This window comes from Anomalospiza imberbis, chromosome 19 (genome assembly GCF_031753505.1).
Source record: "Anomalospiza imberbis isolate Cuckoo-Finch-1a 21T00152 chromosome 19, ASM3175350v1, whole genome shotgun sequence".
Lineage (NCBI taxonomy): Eukaryota > Metazoa > Chordata > Aves > Passeriformes > Viduidae > Anomalospiza > Anomalospiza imberbis.
In genome coordinates this window covers 11,226,248-11,244,800 of record NC_089699.1, presented here as the reverse complement: position 1 = coordinate 11,244,800, position 18,553 = coordinate 11,226,248, and the positions used below count along the sequence as shown (strand labels likewise).

Here is an 18,553-nt window from a genome sequence, read left to right as displayed (position 1 = left end):
AGTTCTCAGATTCAGTCTGGTTTTTCTGCATATTAGTGTACAGTGCTGCCCTGCTTTAATAAGCAGGGAACTCAGCAAAGAGAAAATAAACTTTGCTGTAAGGGAAGCACTGTGGAGCATGGCAAAAGGGAAGAGGTGGGATCCCACACAGGAACCCAAGCGTAGCCATGAATGTCCCGTGTGTGTGAGAGGTTGACAGAGCAGCCACTTGTGATTCTCATTCACGTGTTTGGCTGGGGACTGCTTTTGTACAGAGCTGCTCAAATGTATTCCAGGAGCACAGCACTCAAGGAACTTGGCCCTCGGGGAATCTTAATGCACCCACAATGCCCAGCTTTCAGCCAGCAGGTTGCTCGTTGTCTTGAGTTATTGCAGGGAGTGAAAAGTGAATGCACAGGCTGTTTTGCACCAGGGAGTCACCTGCCTTCTGCTTTCACATAGTGATCAATCAGTGATAATTAGTAGTCAGTATTGCTTAGGACTTTTTTCTTAGAGTTCTCTTAGTGCTGTTTTACCGTATTTTTCATGACTCTTCTACAGTGAAATTTTTTTTCCTGATTTTCAGTTAATGATTTCTTTTTGCCTGGTGGCTTTTTAGCAGTAGTGTTTGTCATTAGAATCGAGACAGTGAACTAAAACTACTTGTTTCAAAAGCATTGTGAAAAGCCTTGGCCCAATAGAATGATTTGCTCTAGAAAGGTAGGACATTTCTTAAAGTAATTAAAATGTAAAACCAGAAATATACTAACTACACAGAAAAAATCCATGCCAAATCTTGAAATTTAAATACTTCATACATGGAAATGGACTAGGAATCATTCTAGTTCATGCTGTAATTTCAGAGATGCAGTATGTGTAATACACAAAACTGTCAAAAAATGATTCTAAGTGAACTTTCAGTATTTGTGTTCTCTTAATTGAGTCCCGGAAACTGTGAAAGATACGGCAACTGAAACACTTCAGATGCAAACTTAATGATTAAACTCAGAAATGCTGAGATCAAAGAGAAACTGCTGGGAAGATCTGAGAATGAAGTCAGTTACAGATGTAAATAGAAGTTTCTGAACAAAAGGTCTGTTGACAGTGCAAGAATGAAATCTTCAATCACTCAAAAAGAAAAATATTGGAGGATCAAAGAACATGTCAATAGACAGTAAAATAAAACCTCAGCTGAATTAGTTAGCTAATTAATTTCAGCTTCAAGTAAGGGATCAGTTTTAACAGGGACCAATTCTTTCTTTTGTGGCTAAACCAAGTACAGATTATTAAAGTGAGAATTCGGAATTTTATCACCATCAGTTACTTAAAGGATAAGATCAGGGCAGAAACTGTGTTCTCAGTGTTTACCAGTTAGCACAGATACACTAAATTCACACATGGGAAAACTTAACTAAATGTTTCATAGGAGAGTTATCTGGGATTTCATGTTATCTTGGGTTTCATGTGCCAGAGGTTGCTTCACAACACTTTTACAAGAGTTTATCTTGTTTTTGGAATGCTGCTTGGGAGGTTATGATTCTGCACACTGTAATCTGAATTATCCATACTCCAGAAGTAGTTTTACTGGTTGTTGTCATGACTATGCTCAAAGTACTTTTACCATGCTAAAACCATCTCTATAGAAGGATGTGAGAAACACAGCAGGAGGCAAATTGTGACCAGTCCTAATTCCAGTTTTTGGAAGGAGAAATAAATCTGTATGTGGTATAGTGTATGCTTTTTGTTGTACCAGTACAATTGATGCTGGCACCAACATGCTTGCATTTAAAAGATACGAGACTTTGCTCTGAGGAAGTTCTATCTTTCCCGAAATTGCTACTTATGACATAGGTCACCCAAGGCCATGCCACAATTTCACCCACCCTTTGAAACTTAACAGGTTAGTGAGGTAAATTAAGCTTAGCGTGACTCTGCTCTCCAGACCTCTGGCAACAGACAAGAAATAAATTAAATTAAATTAAAGATAATTAAGCAATATATTTTGTGGTGTTGACATTTTGGTAGTATGAAGGGGAGATGACTGATATAGTTTCAAATTGCTGAAATGTGACTGGCATTCCACTGGGTTATGAACTGGCAACTAGGACATGATGACTGACTAGTTGTAACTGCCCTGCTGCATTTAGACAGACTGTCAGCTACTCACCAACCAGCCAAATGACAAAATCTAATTAAAAGGCACACTCAGAGCCACTACTGTGCAAGCCTCTGGAGACCCTGAATAAGCAGATGGATCTTATGCTGAGTGCCAGATGTGAATTGGCAAGGAAACAATTCCAGAGGCATCATTCCCCTTCACTGGAAATTCCCTGTGTATAGATGTTCAGATCTTGGGGCAAAACAGAATGCCTCAAAATGAGTAGGAGGAAAACTCTGATTCATAAAAATTCAAGTTCAGAGCCAATGCAGAGAAGAAAGTACAGGTTTTGCCTTTTAAAAGAGATTATATGTAAAGTATCAGATAATAGTTATGTTGAGGCACTAAATGAAAATATTTATATTTGTTGGTTTTGGGGTTTTTTACCACTGAGAGCTGAAAAAAGAGAAGAGTGAGTGAATGAAATTCCTGGAGGGATTCAGATCTAAAGTCGCAGGGTCAGTGCCAGCAAACTGCAAGAGTAAAGCAATGCATTGACAAAGACTAGCATTTTTCTATCAGAATGGAAAAAATAACATCTGTCTAGGACATGTACCAGGATTAATGCTGGTATGGAACAGTCCAACTGAACAACTGCAAAGTCTTAAATCTAAATTTTTGGATGCTCAGAGTGGAATTGCAGTGATGAAACCACTATTTATTCAGATTGACTGCTGGTTTTGGCAGGGGTGAAACGAAATCATCATGTAAATGATTTTAATTACAAAATTAAGTAAGTTAATGTAGTCCAAAGTTTGGGTTAGTCTATTTTGAGAGTAAATTCCAAACTGTTTTATTATCAGATGTGCTCATATATTATTAAATCTAAGTCCCACATGCTCAGTAAATGCTTTGAGGGCTTTGTTAAAAATTTGTCCCGAAGGGATGAACCACTGGCTTAGCTGAAGTCAGTGGAGGCTTCTCAATTATTTTCATGAGGTCATACCATTACCGTCATTGTTTAAAAGGCATTTTCATAAAGTACCTGTTAATTGTAAAATACTGTACATCTGGGGGCATCTTCTAAAAAGCTATAATTATTTCTGCACTCAGGTGGTAAAATAGCAGAAATTAAAAAGATAGATAAAAATAAATTTGTAGTTTAAATATTTGTCTTAGGCACATTAACCATTAAATGTTTTAATATAGACAAAACTTAAAGGAAAACCACTGTGATTACTCCTAATTCACAACGTATCCATTGCTTGCAGACATAACTATAAATATTACGTTGTGACAGCTTGCCAGAACTTCTCCACAAGGACCTACTGATGGAGTTTTTCTAAAGAGACTTCATAAAAGCAGCAAACTGCAGGACCCTGCAGTTGGCAGCTGCAGCAGTTGTTTCTCCAGTTTTCCCAATAAGATTTGTTGAAACTCTCTGTATTGAAACGTCTTTATTGGTAATGGATCCCTCCTTAATTTGCACTGATGCATTTGGAATGTCAGCTTCCAAAACAAGGCACATGGGAGGCATTTAAAGTAGATTTTATGAAAGGGAAATGAACAAAGAGCATGTCAGGTCCCATTTTGATTTGCATGACAAATCCAGCATGCAGTGTTCTGGTGGGTCGGGCTGGGCTTGCCTGCCACTCACAGCGTTTGTCACTTTGGTATGAGCACTTTTGACAGTCCGTTATGTTAATTGTTCTAAGGATTGTTTTGCTGAGAGAAGAAAAGGAAAGGCATTTTTATTTTTGTACTTGTTCCTTCTACAGGAAAGGAGGGATATCTGAGGGAACAAAAAATGTTTTCAATTTTGAAAAGTTGATCTATTTTTCATCTATTTTTTGATCTATTTTTTTTTTAAATAATCCTGCGAGGTCATCAACGAAGTTCAGTATTTTAAATCTTATTGTTACTCACTCTGTGGCTTTGAGCGGGAAGTACCAGGCCCCTAAACTAGAAACTTGGGGAGTCTATTGTTTTGGTGTACACCATTCTTTGATCCTTTGAGTCCCACAGTGATGGGTCCTGCAGAGTGGTTTGTGCTGTGCCTATGTGCTTCTATGGGATGATATTGTGGTGCTTTGACAAGTGCTAGCAAGAAATTTAATGCCCTGTGAGGCCTTGTTGGACACCCATTGTTATCAGTGTGTGGGGAACTCTCAGACCTGTTGGTAGATCTGTGCTCGAGACTGAATTCTGGAGGCACGGTCAAGGTGGAGGTTGTGGTGGCCCCTGAGGGTACACACACTTCTCCATCACGTACATTAAAACAGTCATGGATGGTTTGGTGAGTTTCAAAGTTCCTGACTGACTTCAGGTGGCAGAACACTGCAGGTTGATGACAGAACAGTATTTTTAGACTGCCGGAATAATCAAAGTTTTAGAAGACTCTGTTGTTTGTGTTGGTGTCTCTCACCAAAATCAGTTACTGCTGATTTTCAGCCAAAGAAGAGCTGAATGGTTGAAGAGAGAGGAAAGCAAGAAGACAGAAGTAGAATTTTCCAGAGGTTTTCAGGTAATGGCTGGCATTTCCCTTTTCAGTTCATAACTCCTATGCTGCATGTAGTGTTGTCATTTACATGTTGGGATCTACATGCACCATGACAGATTAGCTATAAGTACAGAATGCTTTTTAGTATAAAATAATGCACTCAGATGTAAAAATACTCAAATGAAGTGAAATAATCCAGTAATAATTCCAATCACACTCTTGCTCAGCAATTCAGTGTGCCAATGCTACTTTTGATGCCCATTGCTGTTCTCCTTATTGTAGTAAAACCTGTGGACCTGCACAAGAATCAGCTTCAGCTGGTGCATCTCGAAATGTCAAACCCAATATAATTAACAAGTGACTGGTGATTATGAATAACACTCTTCCACCACCACTGCGAAGGACTGCTGTGCTGCTTTACTGAAAGCTGAACCCAGTGGAAGGTGAACTCAGTCAGCTTCAAGTCCCAAGGGACTGAAGGCTTTGGCTCACCAGTGGGGATGGCTGTGCTGGGATGGCCGTGCCGATCCCCCTCCAACCTGTGGAGGACATTCAGTGTAGGACAAGGGAGTCTCCAGGGAGGACAGTCTCCATCAGGAATTGCCCTTGTCCTTGTGGGGTGGGTAAGGAGTCCCTTGGCACGAGGCAGCTGCAATCCAGAGCTGCCTAGGCCACCAACTTCTGAATGCAGCACCAGTCTGTACTTCTTGGTCTTGTGACTGGATGGTGCCTCTCCATTTCCTGGTAGCTTTCCTGTTTGGGTACTTCTTGGAAAATCATGTCACTATTTCCTGTCAGAGTGAAAAGTTGCTAAACCTGTCCCACTAAGAATCAGTTTAGTTTTTTTTCTAATTGGTCCCAAGACTGAAAAAAGCCACCACAAATCCAAGTCACAGCAGGCGAAAAAAACTACTGCTATTCTTGCTAGTTCTTCTAAAGTGTTTTGTCTTACCTGTGCTTTTAACAAAAGTCGATTGCTCAGGTACTCACTCTGTACTTGGCAACACCTGTTAAAACCTTTGACTGTAAAGGGAAAATCACTCATTTTTTTTGGCTGTTATGTACAAATTCTGTGCCAGAAGACCTCTTTTAGTCTGCTGCCTCTTCCCCTTATACTTGTTTTTTCAGAGACAAACACCTGCCTGTTCCCCCAGGAGGGAGCAATGGCTGTGACAGGGTAGGGTTTGGAGGTGGGGTTGGTTCTGTGTCTGACCAGCGCAGTGACAGCAGTGACAACTCAAAGCATAAGCAGCAGATACTGCTGTGGATAATATGCATTTAAGCCATTTTCTCAATAAATGATCTCCCATCTCAATTTTTATTTTTTGAATATCCCTAATTTCAGAAACAAAAATTTACTGTTTCCTGGGTTTATTGTTAATTTTATGAGAATCATAGACCCAAGGAATGCTTTAGGTTGGAAGGGGCCTTAAATATAATCTAGTTCTAACCATCTGCCATGGGCAGGGACACGATCCACTAGACCAGGTTACTGCAAGCCCTGTCTAACCTGACCGTGAACACTTCCAGGAACGGGGAATCCACATGTTCTCTGGGCAACCGTGCCAGTATCTCACCACCCTCACAGTGGAGGATTTTTTCTTAAAAATTTGGAAGGTGGAAAGAACGAAGGTGCCATGTGAGAGACAAAGAGACATTTGTCCTGGAGGAATCCTATTAAGAAGCAAAATGTTGGAGCCGTTCCAGGCTGATGTCCCATCACTGAGCCTGGTCAATGCCATCGTGTTTAGCTGCAAGGCTGGTGCCAGGAGGATGGTGCCACACTCTTTCCTGTGATGCTCAGTGACAGGACAAGGACCAATGGCCATAAACTAAAACACAAGAGGTTCCAGCTCAACATGAGGAAGGATGTGTTTCCGTGGAGTGTGGCAGAGCACTGGAACAGCTGCCCAGGGAGATCGTGGAGTCTCCCACCCTGGAAACGTTCCAAACTCACCGGCGTGTCCCCTGCTGCGGGTGACCCTGCCTGGGCAGGGAGGCTGGACTGGGCGATCTCCAGAGCTGCCTTCCGACGCGGCCGAGGCTCTGCGGTTCCGGCCCCGCCAGCCGGGCAGGGGGCGGCAGAGGGCGCAGCGGCCGCGGAAGCGGCGCGGGCAGCGGGCGGAAGCGGCGGCGGCCGGGCCGGGCCGAGCCGGGCCGGACACACCGGAGCCCCGCGGCCATGGCAGAGCGCATCGAGCAGCGGCTGGAGGATCGCATCCCGGAGCTCGAGCAGCTGGAGCGGGTCGGGCTCTTCACACACAAAGAGATCCGGTGAGCGGGGCCGGGCCCCGGGCGGGCGGGCGAGCGCACGTGGTGCGGCCGGGAGCGCTGCGGGCGCTGATCTCCCGTTCCCGCAGGGCTGTCCTGAGGAAAGCCTCGGCTCTGGAGTACAAAATCCAGCGGAGAGCGCTGCGGAAGGAGGATTTCATTAATTACATCCAGGTAGGCTTCACCGAGCGGCGGAGCGGGGCAGTTCTGGGTGCAGACCCAGCTTCACCGAGCGGCAGAGCGGGGCAGTTCTGGGTGCAGACCCAGCTCCACCGAGCGGCAGAGCGGGGCAGTTCTGGGTGCAGACCCAGCTTCACCGAGCGGCGGAGCGGGGCAGTTCTGGGTGCAGACCCAGCTCCACCGAGCGGCGGAGCGGGGCAGTTCTGGGTGCAGACCCAGCTTCACCGAGCGGCGGAGCGGGGCAGTTCTGGGTGCAGACCCAGCTCCACCGAGCGGCGGAGCGGGGCAGTTCTGGGTGCAGACCCGGCTCAGTTAGGCCCGGGTGGTTTTGTAGTGACTCGTGTTGGAAACAGGTGGGAAAGCGGAGATCCCCTCCTCACCTGGTCCCGGGTGTTCACCTGTGAGCGGCTCTGGGCACCAGAGCGTGAGGCGTAGCCGGGAGTTGGTGCCTGAGTTTGGGGTCAAGCTTCTCTAGTGTTGTGGCCTTTTCCTGTAGTTACTTGTCTCTCCAAGGGTGTAGAGCCCCCAGTTCCCTGACGGGCTGTGTAAAGGGGGAATTGGTTCCCTGATGTGTGTAGTTAAGGGGAATTAATAAGTTCAGTAATAGGAAACGGTTCCTGAAAGGGTGGTCGGGCACTGGACAGCCTTCACAGGGAATGGTCATGACCAGGAGCCTGACAGAGTGTTTGGACAACGCTTTAAGGCACGAGGTAGGATTGTTGGGCTGCCCTATGAAGGGCAAAAGTCTTAGAAATGTAGTGACCCAGCCAAAAATTGCTGCTTATGCTTTCCTGACTGTAATGTTCATGGTCCACCTGATCATCTATAACAAACTTGATGTAGTTTTTTCTTGCCTTACTGTTATGGCCCTCCATATTTGCTGCTAAATGTTTTTTTCTTTCCATTCTAGTATGAAGTTAATCTGCTGGAACTGATCAAGAAAAGAAGAGCAGTAAGTTTGTCTGATGTTAAAGAGTGCAAAATACTTTATGCCAAATCTCCTATTGAATAAAATTAGTATTTTTTTCCTCCTAGCGCACTGGATATTCATTTAAGAAGGATGAAATTGAGTACTCTATTCTCCATAGAGTCCACAGCCTGTTCAACCGAGCTACAGGGAAATGGAAAGTAAGTTTATTTGTACTGATATTCGGAATTCTTTTTTATTCTGTATGCCAGGTCATTGTACCAAGGGTGTGTTGTTTGCTTGTCAGTGTACAAGCGATTTTGTACATTGTGAGGTTGATTCTTTTCTTCTTTTGATTTCCAACAGGATGATGTCCAGCTCTGGCTTTCCCATGTAGCATTTTGCAAGCAGTGGGTGAGTTTTCAAATCCTGCTCTTAGCTGGCTTGAGACTGGTGCTTATTCATGCATCTGAAACTTGATTTAAAGATAGGGGGTACAAGCTTTACTGCTACATGCTGTAATACTGAAGTAATTTTTATAGTATTGTTGGAGCTGCTGGGGATTTTCACTCATGTATGTAAGTGTAGAGTTTGAGAGTGAATTAGTATGAAATTTGATGCTTGCAGGGGCAAAAATGAGGCTGACTCCACTAAATCTGGAGTACCAGTTGGTTTGTGTGAGCCATAATATTGGTTATACATTCTCTGGAGTGAGTGATTCACTTGTCTGTGAATTGTGATTTTGTTCCAAATATTTATTGTAGTGACTATGCTGAAAAGCCTGATTCTATCAATTTTGTACTTGATAAACTTACCTGTGCAAGGCTTCACATTATTACCAGCATTCAAGTGTTGTCATTTTTCTACTGAAGAAGGTGACTTTGCATGGTGGTGAAGGTGGCCAAAGGAAAATACAGTCTTTACCTCAGAAGAGGGCAGTGAAATCATGGATTTGGGACTTGGCAGCATTTGTGTTGGCTGTGTGGTTCAGAAAATCTGAGTTAGCCATACTGCTCTAATGTGGTGACATTTAAATGCTGGTCATTAGTGAGTAAATATGAGAAACTTTCTGCTGGAAGTAATGTAAAAGAGAAGCATCTTTTTCTGAGCAATTGTACTACAGCTTGTAACCTTTCTTACCGAAGCTTTGGTGCTGGGGGTTCAATTCAGTGCCAGAGTTGGTGAAACAAAACTGCTTCTTTTACAGAACGCAAAACATCAACTCAGTAAGGTGTTTTCTACCATGCTGGCCATTCATTCCAATAAACCAGGTAAATAGCACAGTGGTGAGTGCTGCATAAATGCCTCAGCATAGATGGTCTGGTGTTGGTTTAAGTTCTGTAGATCTCAGTTCAAGCTGTTGGGCTGAAGTTCCTACTCTCTGCTCTTTGCCTTGCTGCTGCTTCAGAGAAGGGCTCTGACAGGGCTTGTGCTGAGCAGTCATAAAGGGATGTGAAGTAGGTCAGAATGACCAATTCCCAGGTGGACTGGGGACTCTGTGATGTTAAGTGCTCATGACTGCCTTTTGGCTTTTGAAGGCATCATTAGATCTGTAGCAAAACCATATTAAACTTCCTGGATCTGCCTGTCTGCTTTACAGTTTTATGTGGGAGATAATTAGTCTTATTCTGGGGCTGAGCTCATGTTGAGAGGTCAAGTAAATTTATTTGTGTCACCTGTTGCAGCACTGTGGATTATGGCAGCAAAGTGGGAAATGGAGACACGACTGTCATCAGAAAGTGCCAGGCACTTGTTCCTTCGTGCTTTGCGCTTCCATCCAGAATGCCCCAAACTTTATCAAGAAGTGAGTTCCTGTTTTTCTTCTATGACCACTTGCTTGTTCAATCAGAGCAAATCAATTCAGCATATTTCCCAGATCTGTCTGAGAAAACTGGAAAAATTCCTGGTTTTCCATCAGCAGGAAAATGTCAAAAATACTTTAAAAACCAACCACAAAATTCCTTTCTAAGGTACAGTTAAGCTCTGCTAGGACATAATTGTCAGGCTCAGTCTGGCATCCCCAGTCTTTGCTGAGGAGCTTGGTTTCCTTTGGGGGCAAATTAAGGTTTAAAGAAGGACTAAAAAATGATCATTGCTACCTGTTGGAAATTTCTGGGCAAATACACAGGGCAGATAGTAGTAGGTGCACAAACCTTCAAAAACCAAGGCTCTAGGACATGTGTGGGATGTGGCGAAGTCCTGATTTGTATCTCCACAGAGCTTCTTTTGCCCTGTTTGTGGACTTAGATTGTTATGATTTATCCCCAGAGTAATTTCATTTTGTTGTCACTCTTGCAGTATTTCAGAATGGAGCTTATGCATGCTGAAAAACAGAGGAAGGAGAAGAAGGAATTTGAACAAGCAAAGATGGACCTGGTAGGTCAGCTAAACTTACTTAAAAGATATTGTCTGCTTGTGTATTATATGTTGAAATTCACAGTTTTGGATTAATAGTTTATTTGATAATGGTTTAGAGAAAGTTTTTGTTCATGTCCTGCACCTGTGTGGAGCTTTTCAAGTATTTGCTGATGCTCAGCTCTAATACTTTATACACATATTTTTTCTTTGCATTTGTAGAATCTTTTATTACGTTCCCCAAACTGAAAATTAACAGTAATTTCTGGAAAGTAATAGTCAAACTTCCTACCTCATTTCTTTATAGTTGATTTGTGCCAATTACATAAAAGCAGACTTGCACAAATAAAAAAATTTATATCCTCTGATTTTTATTTCCCTATTTGCAAAAATGTTAGTTGAGAAAGGACAATAATTTCTTCAATTATATGCTTGATATTTCAGGGGGGATTCAATTACTCTGAAGAAATTCTCAATGGGGAGATGGCTCGCATAGTCTACAGGGATGCTTCTCAGAAAATTAAAGGTGAATGAACATTTCTTGTATTTACTCATTAAGAAAATTGTAACTTTTAACCCAGTTCTGCAGCAGGCAATGCTGATAGACTTGGCTCCACTGAGATCCTTTTTTCAAATACACCATTTTTTCAATAGAACCTATTAAATGCCAGAGTACAAATTAATGGCAGTTCTGATTGCATGTCTTTCCTGCAGGCTGACATCTCTTCCAGCACAGCAGCTTTCAGGCTGAAGAGGCCTAGTGCTGGGTTACAGCCTCAAAACCTGATTGTTTAAAAAAGAAAACTGAAGGGCAGTTCAGAGTTACACTTTTTTTTTTTTTTTACTTTGCTGGACATTAGATCACAACTATCACAACTATAATCAGCTACCACGAGTGGCAAAAAAGTAAGAATTCAGACTAATAATAAACCAGGCTAAATTATTTTAAATTAAGCAGGCTTGGTAAAAATAAGCCATTTTGTTAAAAGAGTTGGGTAAAATAAGTGCAAACTAGTAGCAGGTATCTTTGACTGCTCATGATAGATGGGGATATTTTGGAAGACTGGGCAAAATACAATAATGAACACTGGAAATTAATGGGGGAAAAGGATATTAGAGGAAATTTCAGAAAGATATGGTTTAATTTAATTTTCTGGAGAAGTACTGCTAAAAACAAGCAGACAAATGATTTGTAAGCACCTAAAAATAATAACATGAGTAATGGCTGCTGGGGGTTCCCAATGATCTGATTATGTCCAGTCATGTCACTTGGCATTTTCAAAGGTAAGTTGTGGAGACAGAAGATGGACACAATTCACGGACATCTGTTTTGTACAGCTTTGGAGAGATCTGTCCTGAGTGTGGAGCATTTTGTGTTTTCATGGCAGAGGCAAGTGAGGGAGTAGAGGAGGTGCTGATTAAATTTGCACGTGGAACCAAGCTACAGCAATGCAAAGTGCAATTGATGGAATACCTTGAGGAATTTTTCAGCAAATACTCCGCTTGATAGTTTATGTTCTTTTGAAATGTAGGTGTTGAGTTCCAGCTGGCTGTGCTCTCTATTGCAAAGCTCTTTGATTTTACCCAAGATTTGCAAAAAGAAATCCTTGAAAGGTGAGTTGTGGCTTTGTGTTGTATTTTTATTTTATTTTGGTTTGGTTTTTAAGAAACATGTTCTCATAAGTTATAACTCTAACATATAATGGTTTGACTGGACTTCCAGAACTAAAGGCTGTTCCTCTAGGGAAATTGTGTTAAGGCTTATGTGAAGTCCTTTAAAAAAAACAAAAGCATGATCTTTAGAAGAGGATACTTGTATCTAATTTCAGAAGGGGCTTTAAAAAGCTGCCTAGAAAATGTAGGTAAAATACAGTTGTCACTGAATAATTAGTGCACTTAGTTTCCGTAAATTCATTGCAGGAACTGTGGATTTTCCTAGTGTACTTTGGTGGGGTTTTTGCATATTTTGTTTCTCCAGTTGTTCCTCTCAAAAGAAAGATCTCTTGACAGCTCCCTGTTTCATGTTATTTCTGAAGAATATCCATATTAAATAATTTAAAAAGCTAATATTTTGTCTTTCTGTTGTGGAAAGGAAAGTATCTTTTTTCTGGCATTTGGTTACTTAGCAATTAACTACATTTCTATAGCAATATAACAACCCTCTTAAACATACCTGCAGGTAAGGACTGGTGGCTGTGGGCTCTTACAGGCATGTTGTGTTCAGTTTGCAGGCCAGATATGCTGATGATCCCCTGACATGGGACTACATGGCTCGCCGGGAGCTGGAGCTGGGGTCCCTGCAGCCCACAGAGCACACCACAAAGCAGAAGAAAGTCTCAGAAATGGCCCAGAGAGAGGAACGGTGCTGTGCAGTCTTTGACGAAGCTGTGGGAACAGTCCCAACAGGTGAAATGTTCTGCCTGCATTTTAACACTTGTTTCTGGTACTTGAGCAGCCTGTAAAAGCCTTGAAGGTGATGGCAGGCTCTACCATAGCTAAGAGAAGGCAAGCAGTTCTATTTTATGTATTGCTTGGGTTATTTTCCAATGTATTTATGCTCTTGGAGGAGCTGCTTAACTGAAAATGTGAGTCTGTTGCTGGTCAGCTGTGAGTAAGAAATGGTTTTGAGTTGTCAGGTAAGTGGATATCCAGTTTCAGCCTCTGGTATTGTTCTTTCTTGTAAAGGAGCTTGTCAAGGGACTATTTGTGGAGTGGTCTCAAACTTGCTGCTGTACAGCCTTTAAAGCCATAGAATAGTTTGGGTTGGAAGGGATCTTTAAAAGTCTCAGCTGAACTAAGAGCTTGATGCTCTTTACCAAGAGTTACTGCCTGCAGCTTGGACTGGGGAGTCATTTTAAAGTGTAATGTTATAAATCTAGGGCCTCTTGGAACACAACATTTTAAAACAAAGTTGGCATTAACGGTTTGTATCACATTTTATATCTTTGTATGTCTTAAAGACAAATACTTGTGCTTATTCTTGTGATTCTGTGAAGTGTGATATTATGCCTTTGCTTCTACAGAGGACATGTGGAAATGCTACATCACTTTTTGCTTAGAGAGGTACAACAGAAAAACCAACAGTGAAGAATTAAAGCAAAAGGTAAAATTTATTAGGAATTAATTCCAACAAATCATCCCTATTTTATTGACTTTTGTAATATTTGCTTCTCAGACAAGAAGCAAATGTATTTTGACGTTTTATCAAAAATACTTACCTGTGGCCATCATTAAAAATAACTTTATCTCCATCCGGGGAGATCACTTTTACTGCCTAGGTGCCTACACTTTTACTGCCTAGGCTACAGGTGGCCTGCCTGCACATGATTAACCTGGACCTGATTAACCAGCCTTGTCAGTAAAGTACAGTGACCTCTTTGGATAAAAGCTAAGACTCCAGACTTGTTAATCATGAAATCGATTGGGTTGGAGGGGATCCTAAAAATTCAGGTCCTTCAAACCTCTGCTTGTTCAAAGAAGAGGATGAATTAAAATGACTCTTGCAAATAAGTCTGAGCAAAGTTTGGTGCTGGCACATGGGTAATTTAATTATGCATCTCTGCTGAGGTATGACTCAGTGAATTAATTAATTATCCTGTGCAGCTTGGTTCCCTAGTATTACACTGAAAGAACAATGCAGTGTTGTTCTTTGCTCCTTAAGGAAGAGAAGTAAATGCTCAGATTTCCACTTTAGTTTGGAATGTTTGCTGGTACCTAAAACATTAGACACATAATGTATAATTAGATATTCACTGACATGATACACATTCCAATGGGCTTCTTGGAATACTGGAATCTGGTATATATAGGAATAATAGTTGTTTTCTTTTTATTCTTCTCTGTTGGTTCTAGAGGCTGGAGAGGACACTGAGTGTGTTCAGCAAAGCCCACGAGTCCAATTTGCTGTCAGAAGCGCTCTACAAGCAGTGGGTAAGAACTGACACAGAACAAATAGAGGCTTTCCTGCATTATTCGTGTGCCTGCCTTTGCCATTTTGAGTAGACACAAGGATGAACAATATTGGTTCAAAGCCCTGCTTTTTAACAAAGCTGTTTCTGCTGGGTTTTAGCTTCAGCTCTTACTGGACTCCAGTCTCTCTGAGAAGGCTGTGGAGGTGGCAGAAGCTGCAACCAGGCACTTCAGCCAGTCCGTGGAAACGTGGCAGATGAGGCTGCAGGTGCTGATCCAGCTGAAGAGGGATGGTGTGACCCAGTGCTTTGAAGAAGCCATTAAACATGTGAAATCTAAGGTCTGTGCTGGTTTAATGGACTTGCATGCATTAGTCTTGGGCCAGAAACACCTGATGATTGGTTGCTTTGTGGGTTTTGTGGGTTTTTTCCGCCTTTATTTTTTTTTCTTTGTTGTTGTGGGTTTGGCTTTTTTGTGGGTTTATTTTTTTTGGTTTGTGTTTTTTTTTGTTTGTTGTTGTTTTTGTTTTGTTTACAAGGCATTTAAAGTTCCTAACCATTTTTAAAATCGGAAATAAGAACTGGACATTTCACATGCAAATTGCATTCCCGAGTATTAGGGAATTGTCAATTCACTTAAAATTCACATGTCTGAAGTCTGAATGTTTACAGTTGATATTTTACATATTCTCCTAGCAGTGAGCTGGTGTTTGTGTCTTAATGGAAAAACGTGTTTCCCTTTCTTCACTGTCTGATACACCTGTGTGGTTTTTCAAGCCTTGAATTAGCTGTGTGCTCTCCTGCCCTGTTCCATTTCAAACTCTGAGCACAATGAATGAGGAAATAAGAAAGTTTCTTTCCTTTTTGTTCTTGGAAGTCACCTCTGTGTGCGGCAGTGCTCAGTGGTGCAGAACTTGGTTCTTGTCCCTGGCAACACAGCTGTCCAGCTAAGGATGATTTATCCTGTAAGTGAGGAAGGAAATGAGAAGTGATTTCAGTGTGCAGTTCAAAGTTGTCTTTCCAAGAGCGGTGTCCAAAGGCCATTTTTTATGGCAGGTAATACAGAACCTGATGGCTGTGTTGCTGTCTGTTTCTGTAAATCAGTCACTGTATTTCAGCCATTTGATTGTTTGCTGACCTTGTAGGGCACTTTGCCATTGTGGACCCTCTGGGTGGAATGGAGTGAGGGCACAAACAGCAAGGAAGACACTGAAGCTCTCTACCAGGTACTTGGCTAATCAAAATCTACTTTTATGTCTGTGTCAATAAAATGGAATAATGTGTGTGGATGGAACATGCAACAAATGCTTTCTACTGAAGTTCGTTCATGTATGTGTTGATATCAAAGAATTTCAAGCAAAACTATGAGCATTAAAAAAGCCAGTTGGACATAGACTTACAGGCACAAATGTCGTTCCCATGTTCATATGGATGTTCTAAGGCAATGATGGACTCCTACTTTGTGGTCTAGAATAATTGTTCTGTTTTCAGATATCTCTCTGAGCATTGAAAAGAGAATTTTGCAATTTGTGTGAAAACATCAGTCTTGTTACAGAAAAGTCAAGATCAGAATGATGACTTTAATCTCCCTGTGGATTTCCTCAGTAGTGTAGGGCAGAACATTTTCTCTTTGCCTGGCTTGTTGGGTTGTGTTTCTTCTTCCCCTTTACCACATAAAAACACGTACTTCAGGTGAAGCTTGAATTCAGCTGTTTGTAGAGTACTGTGAAACCCTCTGCAATAAGGGGTTTAAGGAAATGTCAGTTCCAGCTTTATAGAATACTGGAGGAGAAATGTGTTTTAGACTTAGGAGATGTCCTTTGTGTCAGATTCCTAACTAGGGAGAAACACTAATTGAGCCATTTAATTGTAGGTTATGTGATAGGTTTCTTTTTATTTTGGTTTTTTCCTTCTAAACTTGCAGAGATCCTTACGTGCCACAACGCCTGCTGAATCTGTGACTATGAAAGAAAGGTATCTTGACTGGACTTACAGAAATTGTGGTTATAAGAAAGTGAAAAGACTCTTTACCAGGTAAAAAAAAATATCTTCAAACCTGATTATTATAGGGTATATGTTAAAAGTCCTTAAATCTAAAGTCACTTATTTTATTTCAGCCTGTGTGAAAACGGTCCATTTTCACTTGACTTCTTCAGGAAGATGATCCAAATAGAAAAGGAGCAAGTAAGTTGTTGACTATGCAATTAATGCTTTGTATTTGTAAAATACAGTTCTAACTTGGGATTTAAATAGGAAGCAGAGTAGTGGTGTTAGTCTGTGATCAGTTCATGTTTTTCCTCTGCAGTTGATTCACAGGATGTGATACAAACCCAAGTTCCATGGTAACTGATCTTCAGCAGTGTGTGCGTGTAATTGCCATGACTCTCTTCCTTTGTCACAATCGAATCATGCTGCAGATTCACTTCTGTACAAAATAAGTGGCCTTTTAATACCTTCCTTTTATAGGAATCCTGCAAAATGCTTCATCTGAGAGAATACTATGAACGTGCCTTGAGGGAGTTTGGCTCAACAAATACTGGTAAGGGGGATTCTGGTTTTTATCATTCATTCATTCATTCATTCATTGCTGCCTTTTTTATTTCCATCCATTTTAAAAGGTACCTGTTTGTTCTGCCCTTGCTTGCTGTCATGCAGAGTGGAGCCTATTTCTTCTGTGCCATTAAGAGTAGGACACTGCAGGGACCCTCCCCTGTCAGCCCAGGGTCACTGAGACTGGGATGGCTTCAGCATAGTTAGGAGCAAATCACGTTCAGACACTGGCTGGCATAGGAGATGTGTATCACTTTTAATTTGGATTTATGAACAGTATGGAGCTATAGATTTATAATCAAGATTTCTGCAATAGTCATTTAAAGAAAGTACAAAGCACAATTATCGTTGCATTATTTCTGCAGACATTACTGTTCCAGCTGGGAATAGAACCCAAGGTCTTTGCTCCTCAAGGTGACGGAGATTTTAGTCTCACAAAGTAAACCCTGCTGCATTAATACTAGAGACACTTAAAAAAGGAGTTTCTAGCTAGGCTTGCTATGTTTGTTAAGTAATATCTAGTCAAAATCTAACCAAAACCTTCATTTTTCTTTTGAAGACCTCTGGCTGGACTATATCAAGGAGGAGCTAAGTCATCCCCAAGGCAAACCAGAAAACTGTGGGAGCATTCACTGGCGAGCTATGAAGATGTTGCAGGGAGACCTGGTGGAAGATTTTGTTTCTAAATACACTTTATTGCAAACTGGACATTTATGAAAAACTAAACATAGTTATAACATGACTGTGCATTTTTTAACTTCTTTGTACAAAGGTAAATGTGTTCCTGGACTTTAATAAAGTTTACCTTTACATTTTTTGTGACAAAAAAGGAATCATCATCTCTGTTGCAGTCGTTTCTAGTGTTGATTCTGCCAGGGGCAGGTTCAAGTGCACAGTCAGAGGAAGCAAACCTCTGAGGGTGTTTTCATCAAGACTTCTAAGAGCAAACTTTTGATCCTGTTTAAACATTCAGATAGTTGTAGTGCATCAGTTTTTACACTTTGGAAAGCCAATATTACAGCACCCAAATGCAAAAAACCCAAACCACACCCCGTGGAAACAATACCTGTGGGTCATATTTTTATCTTAAGAAGTTGAATCATAAAAAGTGAACACTTTGCATTAGGTAATCAGAAATCAGTAAAATTACAGTATTTATTGCTTTTTAGCCTTGAAATAATCTGTAATCCTCATGACAAAAAGAGAAACAGCTTCTGCAGCTACCTTGCCTTGGTGTTTGCATCCTGGGAGTGATGAAGGGTAGAGGGGAGCTGAGATCTGTTAGCAATGTCCTTGAGGTGAGAGGGGAAAGCCCTGATCTACACTTCAACTTTCTGCCCACCATGCCTAAAAAACGTGTAGTGTTTTTTGAAAGAGTGCTGTCCTTGGCTGTTTACAGAGCCACAAACCTGAGAAATCAACATAAATGTTATGTTTGATTGACAGAGAAATGTAGGAAAAGTACAAGAATATGAAGCAAGTGTTCCTTTGTGCAATTTCCCAGTGACTGAAGGGTGGCATAATGACAAGACAGGGAAATATTTCTTGATTTTGCACTCAAGTAGAAATTGCAGCTCCTCTCAAGCAATGAATCCCAGTAACTTAACTAGCTGGGAATAAAGTTTGGAGCAGCAGCCTGGTAAGATTCCTCCTTCTGTGACCAGATCTGAAGTACATCCTGCTTTTGTGTTTCCCAGGCTTATAGCCAGGCCATCTCCTATATCCCTGCTAGTTCTCTGCCACCTCATTGTCTGACATTGAGATTTCCTTACTGAGAATCTCTTACACCCTCCCTGCCCCTTATG

General features: G+C 41.4%; 1 protein-coding gene across 1 annotated transcript; it reads left to right on the top strand.

The window, feature by feature from the left end:
* The first annotated feature begins 6,693 nt into the window (after positions 1–6,693).
* Positions 6,694–17,581, top strand: UTP6 (UTP6 small subunit processome component). The gene is made up of 19 exons (XM_068209690.1): positions 6,694–6,851; positions 6,938–7,022; positions 7,939–7,980; positions 8,064–8,156; positions 8,302–8,349; positions 9,143–9,206; positions 9,621–9,739; positions 10,234–10,311; positions 10,735–10,816; positions 11,823–11,904; positions 12,515–12,696; positions 13,314–13,393; positions 14,143–14,220; positions 14,360–14,539; positions 15,344–15,424; positions 16,123–16,232; positions 16,316–16,382; positions 16,665–16,737; positions 17,308–17,581. Exons 1-19 carry the CDS (start codon positions 6,760–6,762, stop codon positions 17,463–17,465), a joined length of 1,794 nt encoding a protein of 597 aa, XP_068065791.1. The 5' UTR covers positions 6,694–6,759; the 3' UTR covers positions 17,466–17,581.
* Positions 17,582–18,553: the final 972 nt, after the last annotated feature.